Here is a 15,896-nt window from a genome sequence, read left to right as displayed (position 1 = left end):
TTGTGTTCATAAGATATCTAATTAGCACAGCAAATGTGATCTTTAATAAAGATAAGGCCTAATAATATTCACCGTTGACCCACAAAAAGGAAAGTCATGGCACCTTGGCATAAAGATTGTGCTGAGACCATAAAGTGGTGAGCAAACTACCTCAAACAAAGAACCAATTCTTCGGCAACTCATTGCTCATTGTTAACCTCCTCTCTTCCTTGATCCCAATGGCTTCTTCTTCTTCTTCTTCCAAACCTAGAAAGAGTTATGACGTCTTCTTGAGTTTCAGAGGTCCAGATGTCCGCAATTACTTCCTTGGTCATCTCTACACAGCTCTAGACAGGGTGGGAATAAGCACTTACAAGGACGATGAAGAACTGAGGAAGGGAGAGCGAATATCGACCGAGCTCATGAAGGCGATTTGGGAGTCGCGCATAGCGGTCGTCGTTTTCTCCAAGATCTACGCCTCTTCGACGTGGTGTTTGGAAGAGTTGGTGGAGATCATGGAGTGCAAGGAGCAAGGAGACCTCATGGTCTTTCCGGTGTTTTACAAAGTGGATCCTCGTGAAGTGAGAACACCGAGAGAGAGTTACCTAGAAGCTATGGCTAACCATGAGCGAAAATTCGAGAAGGATTTGGAGAGAGTAGGGAGATGGAAGAATGCTCTTTCCGAGGCTGGTAGCTTGTCCGGGTGGCATTTTACTGATGGGTATGGCAGAACACTTCTACATTCAATTAGATTTAGTCTTTTCATACTTAATTTGCTCTGAGGTTTGGGATCTCTGACGATAGGGGGTAAGTTTGCCCTTAACTCTCTTTCTCTCTCGCTTGCACACACTCTCATTAAATACTCGCACAGCACACAGCACACTTAAGAAGGAAAAAAAACTAGAGCACCACCATGTATGAGCCGTTCGTCTTCTCCGAGCCTCTGCTAATTCTTGACACGCTGCCGCCCAAGTACTCCGTCCCCATGCCGCTCCAGCCGCGTCACTTCAGCCCCTCTCCGTGTCAAGCGGCTTTGACGAAGCTAGGCATGCAACTCCAGATCTAAGGTGTCAAGCCCGGGTCGACTTGACAAAAACAGAGAAAGGGAGTTGCAAGAACCGCTGGGTCACGAGAAGGCGACAGATGCGGCATGGTGGCAGGGGCGCGACGGTGGGGGGAACGCAATGAGGGCGGCCGTGGGGCCAGTGGTGAAGGCGGACGGAAGCATATTCTTTTCTCACTTTGTCTCGGAGTCAGTCATTCCAAATTTGTAGAATAACTCTCTACTTCCTTCTCCAGACACGGGGCATCTTGCTAGTCGAGCATATTTTGACATTCACCTCCAAATATATTGTGAAAAAGTTTCTTGCTCAGTTATTCTCTTTGAATATGTAATCATTTCTATGGATTGCTCTAAAAGCAGTTTCTAACTAAATTTCCCTTGTCAGATATGAAGCGGGCTTTATACAGCAAATCGTTGAGGAAATCTCAACTCAATTGGGTCGTGTGCCACTAGATGTAGCCAAATATCCGGTTGGGATAGATTCCCGAGTACAACAGTTGAGAACAATCTTAAATCTATGGTCCAAGGATGATGTTCTTGTGGTAGGATTATGGGGACAAGGAGGTGTAGGGAAGACAACCCTTGCTAAAGCCATTTATAATGCTATGTTTAGAGAGTTTCAAGGTTCTAGTTTCTCGGAACGTGTTAGAGAAAATAGCAAAAGTCCCAGTGGTTTGGTTGCTTTGCAAGAAAAATTGCTATCAGAGGTATTATTGGGGAAGACCTTTAAGGTTTGTAGTGTTGCAAGAGGAAGTTGTTTGATTCGAGATAGACTCCATAATAAGAAAGTTCTCATTATCCTCGATGATGTTGATGATGCATGGCAGTTAGATGCTTTAGCTGGAAATTGCCAATGGTTCGGCAATGGAAGTAGGATAATTATCACAACAAGAGATAAGCATATCCTAGTTTCTCATGGGGTAAATCGGGATCATATGTATGAAGTTGAAGCTCTTGACAATAGTGCAGCTCTTGAACTTTTTAGAAAGCATGCTTTTCAAGGAAATCAAGAAATAGAAATAAGCAACAATCTTGTTGACAGGGTTTTACATTATGCTAGAGGCCTTCCTTTGGCTCTTGAAGTGTTGGGTTCTTCCTTGTGTGGGAGAGGAGAAAATCAATGGAAAAGTACCTTGCAAAAACTTGCCAAAAGTCCCCACAAAAAAATCAACGACGTGCTAAAGGTAAGTTATGATGGATTGGAGGACTACGCAAAGGAGATTTTTCTCGACATTGCTTGTTTCTTCAAAGGACGAGATGCAGAGTACATTAAGAAAGTTCTTGATAGTTGTGATTTCGACACGATTATTGGGATAAACAATCTCATTGAGCGCTGCTTGATTAAGGATGAGCAAGGGACCTTAGAAATGCATGACTTAATACAATCAATGGGTATGGATATCGTTAAAGAAGAATGTCGAGATGATCCCGGAAAAAGCAGTAGGTTATGGCTTTATGATGATGTTCTTGATGTTCTACAAGGAGATGTGGTAAGGCTTGTTACATTATAAGAATTCATATTATGTTCTTAGCTTTGACTTTGTTTACTGTAATTACAAAGTAAATCTGATTATATTCGAACAAATATATAGGGAACAGATTCAATAAAAGCCATAGTGTTGAAGCTACAAAAGCCAGAAGTGAAGTATATCAGCCCAAGTGCTTTCACAAACATGAGAAAGCTGAGGTTGCTCATCCTGCATAATGTAGAGAATTCTTTTTCTGGTCCCATCCATCTACCTAATGAGTTAAGGTGGTTTGAATGGCCTCGATGTGCCTCGATTCCAGAATTTAGAGATGGTCCAAAGAAGTTAGTTGGACTTGATCTATCGAATACCAACATCACACGAGTGTTGAAACAATTTAAGGTGCGCATCTCCTCGGTCCTTTTTTTTTTCTTCACTTTTTATAGCTAAATATATGAAATCTTACCATGTTTATATTGTCCTTAGGAAAGAATCCACAATGATTTTATACTTTATACATATTAAAACATCAAATGTAGGCTGTCAATCTAGTACTTCAACAGCTTTTCTAATCAAGCCCATGTTTTTTTAAATTTTTCTAATCATGTAACTCTACTTACATAAATTGTCTAATTAAGTCTGTCCAGCATTAAATCCAGCCTACGTGGCCATTGGAGATCGCCGAAGTGTGACGTTGATTGAATATTGCTTGCGTGGATATCCCCATGGATAGTGAATGGTGGGAGATGCCATAGGCTGTTTGACTAGCTTCCGCGTTAAGCTAATTCTAAGGGTGCACATACATACGGGTTGTTCAACGGCCACTTTAGCTAGATTTGGCTAGATTTGATACTAGAGGTACTTGATTAAAATTTTTTAAATAGGAATCAATTAGAAAAATAAAAACTATAGGGACTTTGTTAAAAAATTGCGGGGATAAAAGTGAAAAAAAATAATGCATATAGGAAAAATGCCAAAATTGAGCTCAAACCACCATGACTTTGAGCTGAAAATTGAAACAAAACTTCTTAGTATGTAATTTAACATTTGAATGCTGAATGTGTTTAAGATATGCCATGATTTTTATTTTGATTTGTCGGTTTTTAACATGTAGTTGGTAGTAGTCTAAATGTTTTTAAAGATCCTTCCATTCGGAGAATTATGAAGCCACGTCTTTATAACTCTTTCGATGGTAATAGGTATATCCCCTTTACTTGTTAAGTTTCAAGTAGTGTGCTAGATAAAATATTAGAATTTCATAACGAAATTTAACGAATTCGACAAGAACCAGCAATTCTGTCAATGTGATTGAGCTTGCTCGATCTTATATTATGAAATATTTAAAATGCTATATTTGTAATTAAGTACAAACAAACCTTCAGAGAAAAGTCATTGTTCTGTTTTAATTAGTTAAAACCAATTCTAAAGATGTAATATCATCATTATGCATTGCAAATTCTAGCACAACCGTTCCTGAAAATACAATATACTGTTTCATGCTAGTAATGTCTTGTGGTGTAAATTTCAAAATCATTGGTAACTAAATTTTGATTGGATCGGCAACTTATTTTGTGTGTCGCATGTTAGTAAATTACCAATAGTTTTATGGAAACAACAATACTCATTTAGCCTGGAAATATGTTAGTAAGTCACCAAAATTTTTCTGGAAGTACCAACAATTATTTCATTATTATAGATTACAAACTCATTTTTGTAAATAACCAATTTTACTTGTGCAACTTACCAGCATATTAAAATAACTAACTTTTATAAAAACTTACTAACTCCTATTTGAGTCCATTTACTAACTCTTATTTGATTGTATTCAAATTGTCAATTATTTCAAGAACTTTTCAACAGTTATTTGCTACAGTTACCACCGTACTAAAGTCACTAACTATTATAGCAAGTTACTATCAATAATTTGGGTGATTTTCCACCTCACACAGTAGGTTAACATCAAGTTTTAGTTTTTCTAATGAATATTTGATTCCCCAAGCAAATGTGGTAAATTATGTGAATAGTTGATACTTTTGAAACAATCAAACAAAAGTTGATAAGTGACTCAAATAAATCGTGGTAAATCATTGTAATGATGTTGGGTAAAAGGCAACAGAATTGGCAATTTCATATAAGAGTAGTAAAGTTAACATGCTAGTAAACTTTCTATGTTGGCGTTGGTAAACTATTGAAATAGTGGGTACTTCTTAAACAATTCAATAAATGTTGGTAATTCACTCAAATAAGAATCGAAAATTTTGCATATAAGTTACTAATTTTTTCTAGTTGGTAAGTTGCCACAAATGTTAGCAAATTAATGGAATGGTTGGTACTTTTGAAACAATGATATAAATATTGATGACAGACTCAAATAACCGTTGCTCTATTATTTTTCATTTTTTTATTATTTCTATGACCATCTAGGCGCATTTTTTCCACTAAACATACGGAGTCTAAGTGATGATTCGAAATGGGACCCAAAAAAAAAAAAAAGTGATGATTCGAAGAGATTCCCGACCTTCCACTGCCTCCGTCGGATCTACAGGCGGGTGGTTGTGAATCCCTACATAAGATTCCAAATGTTAGCATAAATTCACGTGACGAATTAGTTGGCAAAGGATTGACCGTCGCTCATGTGCTCCCAGTTGTGGTTACACTCTCTTTTCTCTCTGAATCGCAAGTACTGTTTCTGCATGTAAATGGAGTGGAAGTGGCCACGCCACTCTAGTGCGTGGTGAAGTTTCGATCATTGTTCTTTTTATTTTCTCTCTTTTGACGGATTCATTGTTCTTGCAGTGCTTTGGAAAATTGAAATTCATTAACCTCAGCAGTTGCCCGTCGCTGGTTTGTATGCCGGACCTCTCTTGTACTCCAACTCTCAAGGAATTGGATCTCTCTGGTTGCGAAAACTTGGAGCGTGCCCATGAATCAATTGCGTATCATGGAAAGTTACAGAAGTTAGATTTAGGTAGGTGCCCCAAATTGCAAAGATTCCCTGATATTCCAAATAAAAACAAAAGCTTGCGAGAAGTTTATTTAAACCGGACTTCGATTGTGGAATTGCCTGCATCGATAGGAAATCTGGTCTCTCTTGAGAAAATGGTCCTAAATGATTGCGAGAAACTGACGATCCTTCCATCTAGCATTTACAGATTGCAAAATCTTCTCGATCTAAGGCTTACTTGCTGCTCAAAGCTAATTAAGTTTCCGAAGGTGGAGGAGGATTCGAGTGATCCTCATACAAAGACGGGATTTCCTATGTTGTCGGAGTTGTACCTTGGCGGGTGCCATCTCCCAGAAGTGGAGTTCTTGGAGAATTTTTCGTGTTTTCCCCGCTTAGAATATTTGAATTTGTCGGGAAACAATTTCACTAACGTTCCAACATGCGAGAAACTATATTACTTGAAATATTTGTATTTTTCTCATTGTGAACAGCTACAAGAGATCCCTAAGGTTCCAGAGAAATTGAGAAGCTTGGATGCGTCTGGTTGCAAATCTCTGAGTAGAATTCCTTCCAACTTATTTGATGTGGAGGATGTTGAGTTATGTTCATGTCCTGAGCTGGTCCGTAATGGGTTGTCCGTGAATGATTGGTTCATGCTTGAGGAGGTTAGACTCTCTCTCTTTCTCTATGTGATTAATATGGAGTCGTGTACGGCAAAAGGCTGAAAATTTTGAATTGGTAGGCTAATTAAACAAAAAAAACACCCACTAAACTTTTTGAAACTCCTCTTTTTGGGTGTCAATTTCAAAAAACTATCTGACCGTCTACATCTATTACAGAAATTTCATGGCAAAACTCGTCACCACGCTGTTCTACCTGGAGGAGAGATGCCAAAGTGGTTGCTCCCCAATAAAGAAGGTTATATATCGTTCGTGGTTTCAAAGGATTTGTATAAGAAATTCCTCGGAGTAGCTTTCTGTTTTGTATTTCGAGCAGAAGAAGAGAGGTATCGCAGCTTTACGCTCAACGTATCCGTTAATGGTAAACACAGTATGGATTATCGTCATGATTTCAAATCATTTAATTTGGATCATGTGTATCTTGGTTATCGGAAAACAAAGGATATGTTGAGAGGAGATTATTTTGGTCCAAATGGCCTGAGTCATTTTCATTTTAGCATTAGAGTAGATAGAGACCTACGTAGCAAGACAATTGTCAAAAAGTGTGGATTTCGACTAATATGCAAGCCATTGGAGAATGATTTGGAGGTTTTGCTTCAAGATGGTCAGTTGCTGGATCCAGCTTTACTCTACGAGGTTGGGTATGAAGATAGTCAAATGAGCTCAGAGGAGGAAAGTTCAAGTGAAACAGGAGATTTACAAGATAGTCAAACGAGCACCGAGGAAGATGGTTCAAGCGAACTAGTTTACAAAGGATTCGACATTGCTGACTTCTCAATTGAGGTCTCTCTCTCTCTCTATATATTTATGTATGTATATATATGTATGTGTGTGTGTGTGTGTGTGTGTGTGTGTGTGTGTGTTGGGCGTACTATGTTTGTACAATGCAAAAGCTGAAAATTTTAGACACAAATAGATATGATATAAAGTGATTATGTACATATATATAGCTAAACAAAACCTCACAATGACGCAATGACAAAGACCCAATGTTCATTGGGATATTGAAAAAATACATGTTAAAAGTTAACAAAATCTAACAAACACTAGACACGATGATCTTGATGTTACGGTCAATTATAACAACCAAAACGATTAAAAGTGCTAGATCAACTCTCCGGATCAAGATAAATTTTGCACAACGACAATAGTCCAATAATTTGACATGAGAGCCACTCTTTAGGCCACTGTTGTGGCCAAAGTCTCGTGACTCTAGCAATAAAAGAGAAAATGGAAACAATAGCTTTATGATTATATTGTCGAGTAATGATAAGTGTATTAGAGAGAGCGATTGACTGAGTAGACCATTAAATAGTGGGTTATATCAAACAATCTAATAAGAACATAATAGATTACTTAATATGCAAATTTTGTGAATTAATTTTAATAAGTCTAACATCATTTTATAGTATAACGGCAATAAGTTCTAAGCAAATAATTCATCCCTCAATTGCCAAATCTTACTTTGATATAAAAGAAAACAAGACGCATCAATCAGTCAAAATCAAAGTTCTCAAAACAATAATCAAAACAAAGGGGCGAAAAAGTGGTAGAAAGCAACAAAACGAAATGGTATTGGATGAGCTACATTTTAGGGAGATGTCTGTCTAATAGTAGGGCCGGCTACAACACATGCAAGGGAATGAGTTCTTTCGTAATGCATATGACACAAGCAAGGATTAATATGTCTAATTATTATAGCTCTAGCTTTGGTTTAATTACTAGAAAAACGCTCAAATAAAACTCTTCTTGTTGAACTAATCACAAATTTGCGTACTCTAACAATTTACCCGTTTGACAGAAGGACCGCTATTCCCATATTGATTCTTGTTACCGAAAAGTTCGCCCTGGAGGAGAGATGCCAAAGGAGTTTGTCCTTGTTGAAGGCTGTGCCATATCATTCATGGCTTCACAGGACTTGTACGACAAGTTCCTAGGATTGGTCCTCTGTGTTGTTTTCGGTGTAGAAGATGGAAAAAAGGAAATATCTTTCGATATTGTGCCACATGTTGGCGGCCAAAGGCGGAATGTGCTAGCTGGAACTCTCGGTTCATTTGATTCGGATCACGTGTGGATTCAATATCTCGTACCAAATGTGTTGTGGGGAATGTTGGAGGGAGCAGTTGATTTCAGTCAATTTGAGGAGAGTTATTTACAATTTAGCCTTGCAGTCAGAGTATCCGGGGGAACTGTGAAAAAAGTGGGATATTTACTAAGTTGCAGGAGATTAGAGGATGATTTGAAGGTTGTGCTTGAAGATAATCAATTAATGGATCTGGCTTCGCTCCGTGAAGAGTCGTTTGAGGCAGAAGACATTGGCTGGAGATTTCGTTATTTCACACTTACGTAAATTTCACATTTTTCCAAGAGGAAGAGATTAAATGGGAAGAGGCGAGTGGAGTATTCTTGGCATGCAGATCTTAAGGAAGCAACAGATGGCGTAGTGTTTGTTTTTCATGTTTCTGTGTAATAGTCTTGAGCAGCGGATACTTTCATCTGAACTCCAGGTCTTTTTGTTTTAATCGCAATTGCACCTTCTGGCTTTACCAGGAACAATGTTCGGAGCATGGTTAATTTTCTAACATGACTGTTAGATTTATCCTTATAATTGGCAACCTATTGGTCAGGAAGTTCATAGTAACTTATCAATAAGAAATGCTATAATTCAAAAAACTTCATGGCGAACAATGTAATTTGCCAATGAAATTAATAACTTACCGACAAAGTTTCGTTTTTTGAAAGAAGGTAAAGTATACAGTGCACACATATTATGATTATGATTATCGTATTTCAAATAACTGCAACATCTAATTTGTACTGAAAAAGAAATAAACAGAACATGTGCGGATCCACATTTGCATGGTATCTTCTCTGATGATGGTTTGGCCTAATAAGATAGTTTCCCTCGATTGAGAATATACATATTCATCCTCCTGTCACTGGATGTTTGTGCATCTCTTCCTTAGATTTTATTTCCAAGGAGCTCTTGCAGCACAGATGTGTAATGACTTTATATGTTGGTGTGATTTCATTCGATACTTTTAATGTACTATCTTTGTCTATCGAAAATATGATACCGCGGTATAATGGGATCTCTATGAGTTTCTCGTAACATCACGTGCTGCTGTCGACCTGAAAAACATTTCTATCTCGTCCAGCAATTTCTCCTTGCCGATTTGAAGTCCTCCATAAGCCTCTGCTCGTCGTGAATCAGAAGTAATCAGATCGACAAGAAAATCGATAGTTGCTCCCACGTCGTCGTCAACAGCGATAACCTTCTTTGGACATTTCTCTTTGCTTTCTGCTTTCATGTTTTGACCGTACGTGTGCCTCGTGGATTCCTGCATAACATAGATTTGTCAACTTATTGGTCCGGCGCAACCTTTCCTCGCATTCTTTAAACAGTAGTTGAAATCAACCTCCACTGTCCACCCAAGTTGTGTATTATCTAGCCATCCAGAGGAGAGTATGAAAAATGTAAAGACTGGACATAAGGAAGCTACTCAGCCGCAGGTGACTACCAAGCTCATGGGAAACATGCCAAGGGGAAAGTACCACTAATAGCAGAGAAAGATGAAAGGAAATAAAATACCTGAAGCACCCTGTTTAGGTTGGCCACATGATCAGCAGCACGCAGGAGCTTAGAGTTCAACAGCTCACGCAATAGGAGGAAAATCTCTGCGCTCAAGTTACTGCCTGTGAGGTTTCCAAGTATACCAGTCAAGAAGGTATCATTAAACACAGACCGCAGCCATTCTGGAACTTTAGGTAGCTTCAGTAGTGCTACAGCTACGATGATAACAACCTTGTGATGATTAGTGGAAGATTTAGACGCTAAAGACGGAGCTGCCAGAGATATCACCAACTCTTCCAAAATCAATCTGCACCACATTCTTCTCCTGTTGAATATTTCTGCCACTTCCTGTGTTTCCCACTTCAAGATCATTGTGAGGCAAAGGCTACTGTTCATTGCCACTCTGGTATCATTGTACAAAAGCAAGCCTTCAACTACAGCCATCAGTGACATCCAGTATTTATTCGTGCATAGTTCCTCATGCTCGCTGTCTCTTTGTTCGGATAACCTAATAAACAACTCCAACAGGCAGTATGAAGCGACGAGCTTGACAAGAGGAGGTCCGAAATGCATCAGCCTGCACAAGTCATGGCACTTGATGCTTAAGAAAGGACGTGACCCGATGCATGTTGATTGACCGATCAGATTATTCCAGTCCACTGCACTTGGTAAAACGGCATGCATGCTAAGAAAGGTATGTGTCAGTACTTTTTCTTAAGAATGAATTCCAATTTGGGACATCCAATAAAATCGCTAACCTTTCTCTTTGATAAACTAAAAAGTTCAGATAGCTAACCTTTTGAAAGCAAAATAGTGCAATAAAAGCACATGTAACAAAGTTTCTCCAGCCTTTGTTCCCTCATCAATGTTATGCATTCCTGGTCCATTCGGACAGGTCACATGAATAGCACTGGACAAGGTTGATGCCAATGAAGTGTTGAGAAGAACAGTTTTTGAAGCCTCCACTAGTGCTCCATTTGTTCAGTGGTGCAAAACCAAACACAAAATGCCAAGAATCAAGCAACAAGTAGAGCACTTTCCTATGTCACCCCGAGTAAACCAAGTGATCCATCAACTATATGAAAAAGAAACAAAGTGTAGTCAGCTACCCCGCATTAATAGTGAGATCTAGGGCAGAACTTATACTAGGTGGAGTTATCTAGACAGTCACCTTCAAAGCAACTGCAACCCAAGCTTCATCATCAGCAAGAGCATCTGAGTCAACTGAACTCAATAGGTTGAAAATGAAAACTGCTATGGCTGTGTATACCTGTGAGGATGGGTTTGACTTGTTATAGAAGATGTGAATTGCCTTTGCTATTCCATTCAAGCATAATCTGTTAGAAGCCTCAGGAAAGATACGTATGACATCTTCCATGAGATTCAATACTGAAGTCAAGTCATTCTCTTGGTTATTTTCTGTGACAACCTCTTCAAATATGTACACAAGTAGTTTTGCAGCATAATTGTTTTCTGCTGCCATCAATTCTGCAATCAACTGCACATCCAGACCATGAACCTTTCTCCCATGGACAATTAATGAGTTGTCAGATTTAGGACTAATTCTGCAGAATGTCAAGATCTGACAAGACAGTGATTCACAGAGTTTCTCTTGTTGAAACAACCATTTAAGTGACCTAGGGTGAATTCTAGCAGACAACAGATCCCATTCACTTTTGGTGACTAGTTGTATAAAGAGCCTCTCAGCTTCTGGACTATATGGCATTTGGTAGCTCATCTTGGCAAGACCCCAATACAGACTATATACAGCAACTAGTTGAATAACAGTTGATGAACTCATAGAAGTGCGTGTTGGATCACACCCATTGACAAGGATAAATTGTTCAATGGAAGCTAACACTATTTTATCAGCTGCAAGCCTGCCAAAGATGCTTATGTTAAGTATGATATGGGAATTGATGGACCACACTGGACCACGCATCATATTGCTAAATACATGAATTCAGGATAGACAGGCTAAATACCTTTCATCAGACAAAGAACTGCAATACAAAATTTGGAGGACCACAGATTGACAAAAGGATAACTGCACATTATGGGAGCTCTGTTGCCCTAGGAGAAACAGCAAATCATTTGGATCAGATGGAAGGTAAGACACAGTATCCCTAATGTTCTGCCCACAATCATTTCCGAGTAGAACTTCCATGAGGGAACTCATCATCAAATAAATTCGGCTTTTCATCCTCTCTGTAGGATATAAAGCCAAACAGCTGAATGAGAAGGTGAACCAAGAACTAGAGATCAGGTCCTCTATGAATTCACTAGTTTGGTTGTCATAGCTGTGAAGAAGTATTGCATGGAAAATATCAAGCACACCCAGGACAGTTTCCTCATCCTCCCCTTCTCCTTTGATGGATGTCCATAGCCAAGGCAATAGCGATCGTCTACATATATCAATGACACAATTTTCCAATCCATTGTTGTAGGAGTTGCTGACAGGGTAACCTCCATAACCATAAGCAAAGGCCTCTTTCAGTAGAAGCAAGGAATGCAGGAGGAGGTATGTATGCTCTCTGGTGGCACTTAGACAAGCCAAAATGGCATCTTTTAATGACTCTTGAATGCACGTTGTTAGATTTAAGACATCATGAGAAGTTGGGAAATTCATCATACTCATCAAGAGAGCATACCAGCATGAATGATTCTGAAAGCATGCCTGTTTCGCCATAATCATATCTTCTAAGCATCCTCGCCAAAATAACAGCTAGTTGTTCACTTTGTGAAGTTGATGCCACTCCAGGGCAGTCAGAAATGCAACTAAAGACGAGCTTCAGTAGCTGAAGCTGACCAGGATGAAAAGGCACTTCGGCAACATAAGCAAAGACAGGAATTAGAGAAGCAAAGCCAACTGCAAGTCTCTGTGTAAAAGCTTGTCCAGCATTTGACAGGAGATCAAGAACTCCAAGGCAAGAGCTGATGACAGGATCTTTGCATTCTGTTTATCAATGAACAACATCAATCCTCGTCACAAGAATGAGGATTTTCAATTATAGAGGATTAAGGAATTTAAGGAAGTGTGATTTTAGTTAATCCATAAAAGAAGGTAAAAGACACTCAAACATCCCAAGACCCAGAAATATTTCTTTTCTTGAACCGGGAAATACCAGAGACCATGTGTGCCGTTTTCTCATGAAGAAACAGCCAAGCAATCTACTTGGGTTTCTGGAGGATCTCCCTATATGTTGATCAGAAGTACTTATGAAGTATACAAAAGGAACAAATGGCTACTTTCACCCACATAAACTTGCCAGAAGGCCATAGGCATCAAATTCATGATTAGGAAAGCTAATTGTTAATGCCTTTCTCCATGTATGAAAAATGACCCAGCAATCATACGAGTAAGAGATTACTTGCCTGATAACCTGAGGATTTCGAATACATAATCCGCAATATTGGCTTCCACCAAAAGTTGAAACTGCTTGACTGAATTTAGTTCACGTAAATAATAGGCAATTAACTCTAATGTGCCCATTTGGACTTGTCCATCTGATGAAAGCAATGGACCTTTGATGGCCTCTGAAAATAAGGTGCAGAGGTCTGATAAATCATCTGTAGCTTGTGCGAGACTATCAGCTTCAACAGAACTCAAGTTGCTCATACAATCATCATACGGATCTTTGAGAAGCCCTCTCTGAACCAGCATCGACATAAATGCTAACCAAGAAAAACGAAATTAGTGAGGGGTAATTAATGTTCACATGTACAGGGATTCTGCTAAAATAAATGATGCAAACGAGTTGTTTCAAACAGCTGTATCAAAGTTCATTTAATGGCGATCAATCAAATGATAAACTGTCAATCAATGATAGATAAGCATTGCTGCCAGTTGCCGAACCTCACATATAGGCACAACCCGAGACTGAGCGATTTTGACACACTTCCAAGTAACACAGAAGTTCACAGACCTACACAGTTCAGGCGAACATCATCACTTTGGGTCTTCAAGAGGACATCCAACGGCAGATGAACGAGCTTGGGACTACAAGTAACAAAAGGCTCACTTTTGTCACCATCCCCATATTCCCGCTGGAGGACTGACAACTTGTACAGCACAAATAATATCTCCCCCTGGATGTCGCCACTGCATGGATGGACAAAATGAGCACAACACTCAAGATGTGCGTGAGAGAATGTACAAAGTCCTGATGTCTCATCATATATTGCTTGTTACCTCGGCAGTTGAAGACCATCCACAAGATGAACAACAAGGGCGTGTTTATCTTTAATTGAGGCATAAATATCAATTGTCCCATGGTTTAGAAGGATTCCAAAGCAGTGGAGCTGCAATTGAGGGACACGATGACGTTAAGATGCGGGAAATTCTGTCCAGTTGCTACCCTATTGCCCAATGCACAACTCTTAAAATGAAACGACCTTATCTTGCTCAAAAGGAGCAAAATGAGTTCGTCACGAACAGAAGGAGTACAAATTTCACACGCAAACGAACACAGAGGAGAGGAGAGAGGTGCGAACTTGAAAACCAGTGAATGGTATGACGAGAACAGAAGGAACCAAAATTTCAGGAATCCGAGCTGAATTGGACAATCAACCTTCCTTTTAAACATTTTCTCATCACACGCCAAAAGAACAGAACAGCAACGACATCAAAGTCGGGAAGTGGCGCTTACCACATGCACCTGGCGTCGGCTCCACCCCAGCGCGCGAGAACAGAGCAGGCCCGAAACCCTAGACGCGAACTCACAAGCCAATGCCGATTCGCGGCCGGAATCCGACAGTAGGACGACCAGGTCGATGATCTGGCAAGCAATCGGCTCGTCGTCGGAGGCCCAGAGCGCATGGACGAGAGGGGAGACGAGGAGGTGGGCGTGGAAGGTGAGGAGAGATCGGAGGAACGGGGGGTCGGAGAGGGCTCGAGAGAGCTGGGAGAGGGCGTAGGAGACGTGGACGGTGGGCGGGCGAGGGGCGGTGAGGAGGTTGGAGAGGCAGAGCAAGCAAATGGCGCCTCCATGTCGAGTCCTGAGGTTGAGAGAACATCGGTGGCCTTGCGAGCAAGAGCTTGGAGGCGACGATGAATCCTCTGTTCCTTCTTCTTCTTCTTCTTCTTCATCTTCAACTTCGTCTGCGAGCTCCGAATCTGGTTCCTGCCAATCGTTGAAGTACAGCGTCGTTCGCAGAGAGAGAGAGAGAGATGATTTGAATTTTAGGCCGAGGATGTAGCATTATTACATGTAGTTTCCCGGCGAGCAAATTTTCATTTATTTCTTTTGTTTTCAAATTAACCGCTCGAAAACGGCGTTAATTTGACTCGTCGAGAAGAAAGGAAAACTATGTATAGACTTTCTTTTTTTTTTTTTGGGCCGACAACTATGTATCGACTCGAGAATTGCGACACGTGGTAGATAAAATCAGTCATATGTGATTCACTTAATTAGTGAAAGATCTGGGATTCGGGACGAGGAGAACGAAAGTCAGATGCCGAGATACGTCGTCGAAAAATTTCACTGCCTGAGAGAGCCTTTCATAAACTTATGCAAGATGAACTGTAAATTGATCGAAGTTAAAAAGAAAAAATAGAAAAGAAAGTTCAATTTGAAATTTTTGTAATTTGCTATCTTAAATCTCATGCATGGATAATTCCTTTTTAGGACAGAGAGAATTAATGCTTCTTGATTGATGACTATTGATTACAGTTACAAAGACTGTTGCGGGGTTTTTCTTATCAACCGCTGTTTTATGTTGGCTTTATTCTTATCGAAATAATACTTTCTTTAACTAACCAGCATTAATTTTTATAAGCACTGTGTGTCAAATAGCAAATTACATTTTCTTACCCCTAACTTCAAGGATCCTGTCCTGCCTTTCTACTCTCTCTTTTTTTGTGTGTGTGTGTGTGTGTCAGAGTCCTAATTCCTACTATGTCGAGGTTGTCATGAATAGCATCTCATCGCCCGTTAAAGATCGGCTCATCTATTATCATTAGCTGAGAAAAGTAGAAAAAAAAAAAGTAACGAATCTATTGCATTAGTGATCTTTTAGGATAGTTAATAGTGGTCCCATAAAAATCTGATATGATATCAAAATTTATTTACCTCCTCGATACAACAATTGATAGTGATCTTATAAAAATCTCATATCGTGTCGACGATTATTATGCCTGTTAATGCACGTCCTCCGGTAGTTACCCGGTTCCCGGCCAATCATGTCAGCA

At 39.6% G+C, this 15,896-nt stretch overlaps 3 protein-coding genes across 3 annotated transcripts in view; 2 read left to right on the top strand and 1 right to left on the bottom strand.

Annotated features, from left to right (window-relative positions):
* Nucleotides 1-15,896, top strand: part of LOC125314549 (disease resistance protein RUN1-like) — a 51,443-nt gene that overhangs the window by 24,761 nt on the left and 10,786 nt on the right. The gene's annotated exons all lie outside the window — the stretch shown is intronic.
* On the top strand, nucleotides 130-8,482 carry LOC125314544 (disease resistance protein RPV1-like). Its single transcript, XM_048277078.1, has 8 exons — nucleotides 130-700; nucleotides 1,040-1,231; nucleotides 1,428-2,532; nucleotides 2,635-2,910; nucleotides 5,305-5,808; nucleotides 5,944-6,117; nucleotides 6,292-6,915; nucleotides 7,934-8,482. Exons 1-8 carry the CDS (start codon nucleotides 219-221, stop codon nucleotides 8,480-8,482), a joined length of 3,906 nt encoding a protein of 1,301 aa, XP_048133035.1. The 5' UTR covers nucleotides 130-218.
* LOC115731941 (protein PUTATIVE RECOMBINATION INITIATION DEFECT 1-like) lies at nucleotides 9,228-15,471 on the bottom strand. Its single transcript, XM_048277073.1, has 11 exons — nucleotides 15,466-15,471; nucleotides 14,356-14,829; nucleotides 13,899-14,008; nucleotides 13,633-13,808; nucleotides 13,082-13,381; nucleotides 12,358-12,662; nucleotides 11,692-12,281; nucleotides 10,878-11,586; nucleotides 10,465-10,502; nucleotides 9,725-10,283; nucleotides 9,228-9,473 (listed from the first exon to the last, which is right to left on the bottom strand). Exons 1-11 carry the CDS (start codon nucleotides 15,469-15,471, stop codon nucleotides 9,228-9,230), a joined length of 3,513 nt encoding a protein of 1,170 aa, XP_048133030.1.

Source organism: Rhodamnia argentea, chromosome 1, assembly GCF_020921035.1.
Source record: "Rhodamnia argentea isolate NSW1041297 chromosome 1, ASM2092103v1, whole genome shotgun sequence".
Lineage (NCBI taxonomy): Eukaryota > Viridiplantae > Streptophyta > Magnoliopsida > Myrtales > Myrtaceae > Rhodamnia > Rhodamnia argentea.
The sequence above is the reverse complement of the archived record's forward strand: the minus strand, read 5'-3'. Positions and strand labels throughout refer to the sequence as shown.